This window comes from Arachis ipaensis, chromosome B03 (genome assembly GCF_000816755.2).
Source record: "Arachis ipaensis cultivar K30076 chromosome B03, Araip1.1, whole genome shotgun sequence".
Taxonomy (NCBI): domain Eukaryota; kingdom Viridiplantae; phylum Streptophyta; class Magnoliopsida; order Fabales; family Fabaceae; genus Arachis; species Arachis ipaensis.
This window is the reverse complement of record NC_029787.2, coordinates 10,234,090-10,244,971: the sequence shown is the minus strand read 5'-3', so window position 1 is coordinate 10,244,971 and position 10,882 is coordinate 10,234,090. Positions and strand designations below refer to the sequence as shown.

The 10,882-nt window shown below is 36.1% G+C and overlaps 3 protein-coding genes and 1 pseudogene across 3 annotated transcripts; 1 reads left to right on the top strand and 3 right to left on the bottom strand.

Moving 5' to 3' along the window:
- On the bottom strand, positions 413–2,150 carry LOC107629596 (uncharacterized protein At4g19900-like). Its single transcript, XM_021118112.1, has 2 exons — positions 1,006–2,150; positions 413–844 (listed from the first exon to the last, which is right to left on the bottom strand). Exons 1-2 carry the CDS (start codon positions 1,750–1,752, stop codon positions 719–721), a joined length of 873 nt encoding a protein of 290 aa, XP_020973771.1. The 5' UTR covers positions 1,753–2,150; the 3' UTR covers positions 413–718.
- LOC110269360 lies at positions 3,375–5,463 on the bottom strand (annotated as a pseudogene).
- LOC107629597 (type III polyketide synthase B) lies at positions 6,220–8,181 on the top strand. Its single transcript, XM_016332415.2, has 2 exons — positions 6,220–6,504; positions 6,881–8,181. The coding sequence occupies exons 1-2, from the start codon at positions 6,324–6,326 to the stop codon at positions 7,873–7,875; spliced, it is 1,176 nt and encodes a 391-aa protein (XP_016187901.1). The 5' UTR covers positions 6,220–6,323; the 3' UTR covers positions 7,876–8,181.
- Positions 8,125–10,747, bottom strand: LOC107629598 (putative ER lumen protein-retaining receptor C28H8.4). Its single transcript, XM_016332416.2, has 6 exons — positions 10,294–10,747; positions 9,620–9,819; positions 9,298–9,438; positions 9,118–9,198; positions 8,550–8,674; positions 8,125–8,450 (listed from the first exon to the last, which is right to left on the bottom strand). Exons 1-6 carry the CDS (start codon positions 10,514–10,516, stop codon positions 8,402–8,404), a joined length of 819 nt encoding a protein of 272 aa, XP_016187902.1. The 5' UTR covers positions 10,517–10,747; the 3' UTR covers positions 8,125–8,401.

Below are 10,882 nucleotides of genomic sequence, written 5' to 3'. Positions count from 1 at the left end.
AAATATATTCTAATAATTAATAAAATATAATATTAAAATTGTTAAAATAGAAAATATTACTTTTTATGAATATATATAATATACAATAAAAAAAATATTTTTAAGTTTTTGATGTGACATTGATAATTGATTTGTATCTTGCAATCCATTAATCAACTTCTTGAATATAATTTTCAGCCTCTAACAAAAAAACTGACTAAATTTCTGATGAATCTTGTCTTTAGTCCATCAAAAAGCATTATGTTAAGGCAAAATGCTATTAAGCAGATAAGCTTTGCAAGAATTCATCTCAGCAATTAATTAGTTTTTTTCCCCCTTTTTTGGGTGTGTGACACTGAAGAAGCCCATCAATTCCTTTAATAATCAGTAAATTCCTTCCAAAAACAATTAGTAGGATAAACACAAACCAGAATGCATATTAACAAAATTAAATTCAATTCAATAAAGAAGAACACACTACAATTTTACATGCCTTATACTAGTCCTAATTGTTAGTAATTAGTAACATATGACACTATTTTGTATCCAAGGAACTTGAAAGTAATTAAATACAACAATTTACAAACCTATCCACCACTATATGCTATTGCAGCAGCTTGTGAAGAGAAAGCATATTAAAAAAAACAATCTCCTGCATAATATGTACCTCAAAACACAATCCTGCATTGACATAGAGCACCTAATTCAACAACAACACATTCATCATAAAGATGAACATTCAATCATGTTGTGAGCTTCCTGACAACTTTTCTCCACGAAAGGGTTGCTGCTTAAGTTCATTCATCAATGCCTTATGCAAAATCTTATCACCTTTGGTCAAACCAGTTACACCAACACCATCAGGGTCCTGAAGAAAAGGATTATGAAGGGGATTCAACCCTTCTAAATTTGACCTAAGCATCTTATCCTTCCTCAAAAAGTCACCCTTTTTATCAAACCAATCACCCCAACCTTCCCTCAAAGGCGAATCCTTTCTTCCAAACCAGTTACACCAACACCATCAGGGTCCTGAAGAAAAGGATTATGAAGGGGATTCAACCCTTCTAAATTTGACCTAAGCATCTTATCCTTCCTCAAAAAGTCACCCTTTTTATCAAACCAATCACCCCAACCTTCCCTTAAAGGCAAATTTTTTCTTCCCAATTTCAAAAGAAGAGCATCTTCCACACGTTTTACCTCAACAACCTTCCTCCGAACACGTTCATCAACCGGAATATCATCAGAGCCAAACGTGGCCTTGCTCCGATCTTCATTACCCATTACCGGAGACCCCAAAAAGATTCCAACTTGGCGAGACCCATCTTCCCAATCCCCCGGGGAACTCTTGGTGAAGGCCTTTCTAATGGCGCCACCGACATGGTAGAAGAAGTAGCCGGAAACATTAAGTTGGATGAGGGAGGGTTCTTCGCCAACGTCAGCAGTGTCGTCATCGTCGGATGTGCCACCGAGAGGGGATTGTTCGTCGACGATGTCAAGGGCGTCGATGGCGTCCTCGCTGGAAGATGCGGCGTCGATGACGGAATCGGAGAGGAGGGTGTCGTAGTTGACCAAATGGTGGAAGGGATGGATTCTTCGAAGAAAACGACGATGATGGTGGTGACGGTGATGATGGTGGCGGTGGTGGTGGGGGTTGTTGGTTTGGGATGTGTGGTGGAAAGAGAAGAGGAAGAGGGTTGAAACGACGGCACATAGCAGCAACCCATAGCGAGGGCGCCGCTGTGATCGGAGCCGGAATCGGAGATTTCGAAACATTTTTTTTTTCGGTGATTGGGGACAAATATTTCTGTTTTGTATGCAGTAGTTTGTATTTTTGGGGTAAAGTTGTATACAGCAGTTGATATTTTTTTTTTAAATTTGGGTCATAGAGTATTGCTATGGTGGGCTCATTTAGTAAGTCATGGTAAAAGAAGGTCTTGCTTGGAGTATTTCTACGGTGGGTCCATTTAGGAAAACCCAAGTCAATGGTTTGGGCTCTAGGCCCAACTTGAACAAATCACCTGGGAATCGCCTTGTTTAACCAATGTGGGTTGATCGAGTAGTTATCTCACTCCTCCGCTTAAATAAGCATCGGAAATTCGAATCCTAACTTGTGCATGCAACTATGACCAGCAGCAGACTTTTAAATGGAGTTTAAATTTGTGATATATTAGTTTGTGAACAAAAAAAAAAGTGAACCATCTTGTATATACAACAACTCATTAATCAATAACAAACTTTTAAATAGAACTTAGTTCGACCAGATATTAGTCATTGTCTTAGACAGGTGTTGTAATGGCAAAGTTGTTTTTACAATGAAAGTGCAAGTTTTTTTGCTTTTGATAGAGCCTAATTAGAGTGCCTATTTCAAATTAGATGTAATTAGAGTTGAAAATCTAATCGCAACCTCTTCCCAACAACCACAAACCAGTAACACAATCTCCATGAAGGATTTGCTTTCCAACTAATCCAAATTTTATATGTCTATAGTAAAGTTCTTATACACGTGTCTGAGGGATTATTTTTCAAAAATTCTTGTAAACTGTAATTGTGTATTATGATTTCTTTTTCATTATTTAATTGAAGGAGATACATTAGGCCAAGAAATAATTTTGTTAACTAGAAAAATTACTTAAAACTAAAAGATACGTTACATACTCTCTTTTTTATTTTTGTGCACTATGAATATTCTTGCAATTGAAGCATATTATTATACAGTTAAATCAGTTAATGTGATCTAACACTACCAAAATTTGGATGCAATTGGAATTTTTACTTTGAACAAGCGATCTTGAAAAAAAGTTTTATGGGAGTCAAACATATAATTAAGATATAAATTATGTGTCATGAAACTACTTTTTTCAAAACTTAAATTCATAAAAAAAATAACATCAATTATATCTCTAATATTATGTAAAAGTATTTATGTTCAAATTAAAAGTATTAATTTTTTTGATCTTACAATCATTATAACTTCATAATTATAGAAAACTTAAGAAATATTATTTATAATTATAATATAAAATCAAGATATAAATAAATAAAAGTAAAAGAATAAAGATTGATGACGTTTAAAAAAAAAGAAAGAGATATATATAATGGAAAAAAAAAAAGAAAAAAAAGTGCTTGTAAGAATACTTGAATTAAGAATCGGAGCATTGTGAAATGACTTACAAGAGGAGTGAACACTAACTCAACTTCTTTTCTACATTTGTTACAATGGTAACAATTTCTTTATAAAATATTTGGGGGGTAAAACTTATATCAATGTCACTATTTTTTCTTTATTGATTACATATCCCTATAATAAAAAGAACTGTATGCACCATAAAAAACAAGAAATGGCATTCAAATTTACAATATAAGAACAGAACTACATTACATGGCTTTTGAATAAGTTGGAATCAATCAGCTTTCACCAGCTATTTAACAGAATATAACAATTACACATTGAACTCTTTCTGTAGATAAATAAACAAAGGAAATATATATATACTTTTTTTTGTTCATACAAACACTCTGACAATCTCTCTTAGCATACAATTATTTGTACAATTCGTAATATATTCTGAAGGCCAAGAAAGATCCAACCAAAAACACCTAAAGTTCATTCCCCAATAATCCACTTCTTTGCAAAGCTGGGCCCAAACACCTTGTTGGGTTAAACCCAACACCTGCATAGCCTAGGTAACCAGTAACAATTATAGAAACATGCGTTGTCAATGCTAATGCTCCAGCAGTCACAGCAGACACCATTGATAACCTTAATTTCTTTAAATTTTTTCTTGTCAAATCCCAAAGCAAACAGCACCAAAGATGTGCATGAAAATTCTATAACAAATGCAGCTAGTGACTTTGATCCTAGTTTTTTATTACGATCATCACCAATTGCACAGCTTTCAAATGAATATTTTTCTGGTAATTTTGGATTTATTACATATTTTAGTATAATGAAACCAATTATTGAATCAATACACTGTGCAATGATATACATTAGTGCACGTGTTAATAGTAATAACATTTTTTAATAATGCTATTAATGTGACAGTGGAACTCATGTGAATTCCGATGAATGGAATTGTGTTTATTAGGAACAAAAATAATAGAAAGAATATTACAACAGGGACTAACAGTTTGGGATCAACTTCATTTGAGTCCAAGCAGCCCATTATTGAGGTTGTTAGCATAAACATTAAAAGGCAGTTGAAAGCTAGCTCGGTCAGCGCTGCCATCCATGTCTGAAACAAGAAGAAGAAAATAAATAAAATGTCAGTATAATTTTTTATTAAAAAAAACTGACAAAAATCCTTTAAAAAAAGCATGTTGATAGCCCAAAACAATTGTTGCAGACACAAAAAAGGGCTTTTAAACTAAAAAATAAAGAGTTATGTTTGTTGGGACAGAAAATATGGTACAAAAACGAAGTATGAACTACCAAAAAAAAACGCAGCTCCATCAATCTCTTTCATTGTTTTCTTTTTTCTTTTTTTTCCTGTTTTTTTTTTTTAATAATGACTAGAAGCTAAGATGAACAAATACATATGTTAATATGTTTTTTATATATATAATAACAACAACAACAAGGTATTCAATAGTGTACCATAGTGACCTATAATGGGATGTTAGTTCCTGTTTTACAGCTTTTCTTACTGATGCCGTACGTTCAGTTGCTTGATATATGGTATCTTATTATTGGCTAGACGAACATCTTACTCATTGATCCACAGAGCCAGATACAAGCGGTCCAAGTGTGTGGGATATCAAGCAATTGGACGTAGGGTGTCAGCAAGGAAAGCTGTAAATCCAATCCAAACTGCGGGTTGATTCTCTAAGTGGAGAGAATTAGGCTTAGAAGGAGTGTGGTAAGGGACTCCATTCTGTGTTTAAATTAAAGAGCTTCAATTTAAGTAGTGTGTGTGGGTTTGTGAACTTTGTGTGTTATGGTGTGGAGTTCACGGGATGCTGTGTGGGGGTTTTTATAATAGAAGTAGGGAGAAAGGATATGTTAAATTAATTTAAGAGGCTTTAGTTACCTAACAAATTAATTTAAGACTATAAATAGTATAAACAAGTTTAGATTCTTTGAAAAGTGATCGCAACTTCTATAGAATAAGTAGCTAGAAATTAGCAGAACTTCGTAATTTTATTTCTATAATTGATAGAGCTCTGCTATCCTATAACTGAATCGTATAGGTATCCAAAAAAGTTCATAATGAAAAGATGGATCATAATCATCGCAACAGTAAATGTACCGACATAGTAGAAGTAGCTGGAAACATTAAGTTGGATGAGGGAGGGTTCTTCGCCGGCGTCAGCAGTGTCATCATCGTCGGATGTGTCACCGAGAGGGGACTCTTCGTCGACGATGGCAAGGGCGTCGATGACGGAATCGGAGAGGAGGGTGTCGTAGTTGACCAAATGGTGGAAGGGATGGATTCTTCGGAGAAAACGACGATGATGGTGTCGGTGGTGGTGGGGTTTGTTGGTTTAGGATGTCGGGGGTAGTAAAGTTGTATGCAGCTCCAGCAGTTTCATAATTCATTTTAACAATATTGTGTTTGGCCAATTGAAATTGATTTCTGAAAGATGATCTTATTTATTTGGGTCATGGTAAAAGAAGGTCTTGCTTGCAGTATTTCTACGGTGGGCCCAAGTCAATGGTTTGGGCTCTAGGCCCAACTTGAACAAATCACCTACGAATAAGTGAATTGCCTTGTTTAACCAACTTGGGTTGGTCGAGTAGTCAACTCATTCGTCCGCTTAAACTTAAGCAAGTGTCAGGAGATTCGAATTTCGACTTGTGCATGCAACTATCCATTAGCTAGTGGCAGATCCTTAAATAGAGTTCAGATCTGCAACGAATTAGTTTGTAGGCAACCAAAAAATAAAAAGTGAATAGCCTTGTGCATATAACAACTCATTAGTCAATAACAAACTTTTAAATGAAATTTAGATCCGCGATATGTTAGTCATTGACTTGCCGAGACGGGTGTTGTAGTGGCAAAGTTGTTTTTACAATAAAAGTGCAAGTCTTTTTGCTTTTGAGGGTGCCTAATTAGAGTGCCTATTTCAAATTAGATGTAATTAGAGCTGAAAATCTAATCCCAACCTCTTCCCAACAACCACAAACCAGTAACACAATCTCCATGAAAGACTTGCTTTTCAACTAATCCAAATTTTATATGTCTATAGTAAAGCTCTTATACTACATGTCCTACCCATTACAAACTTGTCATGGTCATTAAAGTATTGGATATTATTATATAAATATGATATGACAAGTCCTGCATAACATTCACAGCCAAGGAAATTAATTGCATTCATCTGATTTATCAACGAAAGAAATTATGGGAGATGAAGGTATCATGAGAGGTGTCACAAAGCAAGTCAACCCTGGGAAGGCTTCCATATTAGCTCTTGGCAAGGCATTCCCACACCAACTTGTCATGCAAGAATACTTGGTTGATGGATATTTTAGGGACACTAACTGTGACAATCTTGAGCTCAAACAGAAGCTAAGCAGACTTTGTAAGCGCGCATATATATATATAGATTATCCTCTATCCTTTTCTATTAGGTAGCATTTAGTTCCCGTTTAGGACAGAGAGTACAAAAATAGTGAAATGGTTCAGAAGTATTTCTTTTATCTCTTCTTGTGTGCACAAATTAGCTTAAAATAATCCTAAAAATATATCTTTAACCCCTATATTTTGGAAGTATATGAATAATATTAAAATTTGTTCTCAACATTTCTGTTACTTTTGTCATGGGATAGTAACTGAACGCACTTTTATTATATGTATTTACTTAGAGACAATTGCGATTCCTATGTAAATAATACTGCAATGCAATGTCACTTTTGGTACTAATGTCACATTGGCTTTATAATGGTGTATATACACAGGCAAGACAACAACAGTGAAAACAAGGTATGTGGTCATGTCTGAGGAGATACTAAGGAAGTACCCAGAACTTGCGCTTGAAGGCCTTCCAACGGTGAAGCAAAGGCTAGAGATATGTAACAAGGCAGTGACACAAATGGCAATTGAAGCCTCCCAGGTTTGCATCAAGAACTGGGGTAGATCCTTATCTGACATAACACACTTGGTTTATGTCTCATCAAGTGAAGCTAGACTACCAGGTGGTGACCTTTATCTAGCCAGAGGACTAGGACTCAGCCCTGCGACTCAACGAGTCTTGCTCTATTTCGTGGGGTGCTCAGGGGGTGTGGCCGGCCTACGTGTTGCAAAAGACATAGCCGAGAACAACCCTGGTAGCAGAGTGCTTCTAGCTACTTCTGAGACTACAATCATTGGGTTCAAACCACCAAGTGCAGATAGACCCTATGATCTTGTTGGGGTGGCTCTCTTTGGTGATGGCGCTGGTGCAATGATAATTGGCTCAGACCCAATAGAGGGTACTGAGAAGCCTCTCTTTGAGCTTAACACAGCAATTCAAGAGTTTCTGCCAGACACTGAGAAGAAAATTGATGGAAGATTGACTGAGGAGGGGATAAGCTTCAAGTTAGCAAGAGAACTTCCTCAAATAATTGAGGACAATGTGGAAGATTTCTGTGACAAGTTAATGAGTGTTGCTGGATTCCAGAACAAGGAGTATAATAAGCTGTTCTGGGCAGTGCATCCAGGTGGCCCTGCAATCTTGAACCGCATAGAGAAGAGGCTCGACTTGCTGCCAGAGAAGTTGAATGCAAGTAGAAAGGCTTTGATGGATTATGGAAATGCTAGCAGCAACACCATTGTGTATGTGCTGGAATACATGCTAGAAGAGGCCATTAAGATTAGAAAGGATGGTGGAGATGATCCTGAATGGGGCATGTTGCTTGCTTTTGGACCTGGGATCACTTTTGAAGGGATTCTAGCAAGGAACCTGTGTAATTAACCTTTGAAACAACATGTGATGCAATGTTGTTATTGTTGTCATAGAGGTGTGTTGTGTGATACTGATATATCACTATCCAATACAAGTTCAATGCTTTAATGATAAAATGAAAAAAAAAAAAAATCTAATAAATTCGTTTCAACAAAACCCTTATCAAGGAATTTTATATTATGAATCACAAGTTTATCATCGTGCTAGAGGGCAACATTCACAATTGTGTAACTTCTAGATCCGTTAAGTAGGCAGAGCTCCACGTAAGACTTTGTTTATAACTTTGGCATTTGAAATGGTGACAACAAAAATCCAGCTTAATCAAAATGGAGACTCCATGTATAAACGACTTTTCAACTATAAATAACCGTACATTAAGCATAAATAATTAGTTTTCTTTCATCTCCAAATTTTACAGAACCAGCTTCCACCAAGGAACCAAATAAGTGTGTAAACACACAGTGTACTCTAACAAGGGTAACCCACCATATTGCCTGATTAAGTTAAAGTGTATCCATTGAAACAGATCCTTCACTCACACCACTCCAGAGGGAAGACGAAGAACAAGCTGACCTCCAAAAACACTGCAACAAAATAAATATTATAAGAAGTCATGCTAGAAGGACCTCAAGATTCTATGCCAAAGCTGCCAGATAAAGAACTGTACAATATGCTAAACCAACCTTTTGACATAGTAGTAACAGAAATCTGCTAGGATGAAGGTCTGGACAATTTCTGATATAAGAACCATCGGTGGCCATAAACCATACCCCAAGGCAACCAACAAATGTCCACGGGTATCTAATACCTGTTACAAGAAATAGAATGTTAGTATGAGTAGGCACCCGGCAGACAGTATCCTGTGAACTATATCAGTAAGAAATGTGCTAATAATGGCAGCAATACTCTATTGTCTAACTTGCTATCTATCAAAATTGATGTAACTTAAATTTATAAACTCAGCAAAGAAAAATTTGACAGGAAAATCACATACAGCAAAGCACAAGCTCTCTAACAAATCTTCAGAGGAATGACGTCAGGATTGTACCATTGAAAACGAAAGAGATAAACTTATAATAATGTTAATTTACACCCTTGGTCAAGGACATTGCCATTCTAGTGGAAAAAAGACATTAACCATCACAGTGATAGGTATCAACATGATATGCCAGGAAACAAGCCATAACCAAATTTGCAAATGAATCAAATTCTTGACTAATATAGCTAGTAATTTTTAAGAACATATCATACCTGAAGAACCCAATGAGCACAGCTAAGGAATCTTGCAACGCCCAGCGCAAATACATAATGAGCAGTGAATGGCTCAACAATCTGGAGGTTAAAATTAAAAAAGGTTAGAAAGGAAAATAACCAGATCAGATCCCAAACATAAAATTTAGAATGGCAATTCTTGGAGTTAAGTAATAATACTTTGGTGTTCTGCATGACCCGCAGTTGAGGTAATACCGAAACTGCTTCCAGATATACACAGAATGCCCAGAAAATCCTGTTCAATAAATGATGAGAAGTTGATGGATGAATAAGCAAGGCCAACACAGCACAGGGTATCACCTGCATTCAGTTTCAAAATTAGAACAAGTCAAATTGAATCTAATAGAAGGCCAATCTGTACAGAACACCCCAACCTCACACTTCAACCACATCACCTATAAGTCCTGATAAACGTGAAAAACGGATATCTAGAAGGGACTGGACTTCTAATTTTTTTTAGTGATAAATAAGGAAAGCTTACCACATAGTATATCGCAAAGTTATCCTTCTCTTCCATGTAACTAGCCTTCAGTTTGAACCGAATCATGTATATGACCCACATTGTAGTTACGAAAGTAGCGAAATCGAGTAGTGTGTGTATATCATATTCCATGACAAAACTACAGTACAGCCTAACAGCTAAAAAGATAGCTGTTAATTCCTGGGACTTGAGTGACAATCCTGCACATCATTTCAAAAACCATTAGCACAACAGAACAACAATAGAACAGACATGTCACTCTTTTAATCCAATAACTCAAGTCAATACACTTTCATATATATAGAAGAAATCAAATCAGCCAAACAATGTCATGTATAGTGCAACAAGTTTCATTCTGATTTCGGAACCTAGTATGGTCTTGGTATAAAATCAAAATCAAAATCCAGTGCAACTAATCCCAAAAAAAATTGACTTTTCCTTTTCAATATCTTATACCCTAGCATTTCAACAAAGCCTTAAGCAAATTACGAGCTCAAATAGCTAAAAAGATAACATTTTTAAGCCTACCGAGTTCACAAAACCCCAGAGAAGGTAAAAAAATCCAATCAATCAAAACAACAAAATCCAAATTAACAATCAAATTAAGCGATTAGCGAGAGTTTCCACTTTCCGAATCAATAAACAAGAAGAATTAGGGTTAGTGAGTTACCGACCGGCGCAGGTCTTCTCCTTGATGAGCTTATAGATGAGAACAGAGATGCCCAGGGAGTGAACAGCCTCGGCGGCGACGAATAGGTTGTCGTGGTCGTGGACGATGAAGCGGAGCAGAACAAGCGCCGCCATGCCGGAAATCACGGCGAGGAAAGCCTTCACCTTTGGTGGCTGCCGCTTGAGCCACGTGGTCATGGAGTGGATCGACATTCTCTGACCCCTCATTACTGAAAAAAGCTAAACTCTTTGTTCACAATTTGTGCGAAGTGAATGAAGTTCGATCGATTGGTGTGTTGGCTTTTGAGAAGTGGGAAAGTGGGAATTGAAACGAGGGATTGAGTGATTGGAGAAGGTGAGAGAAGTAATGTTAATGCGTAATTTATTAATACTTATTAGAGGTTTCAGCTACTGCTGCTACTTCTCGCCGAAACTGCAAACAATCACAACTTCCGTGTACAAACATTAACTACTGTGTTTTTTTTTATTATTATTATTGAAAAATAAGAAACCCTCTTTGTTTGAATTACATTATCTCTATTTAATAATTAAAAGAAAAATTAGTTTTTTTTTATCAGTATTTATAAAATTCAA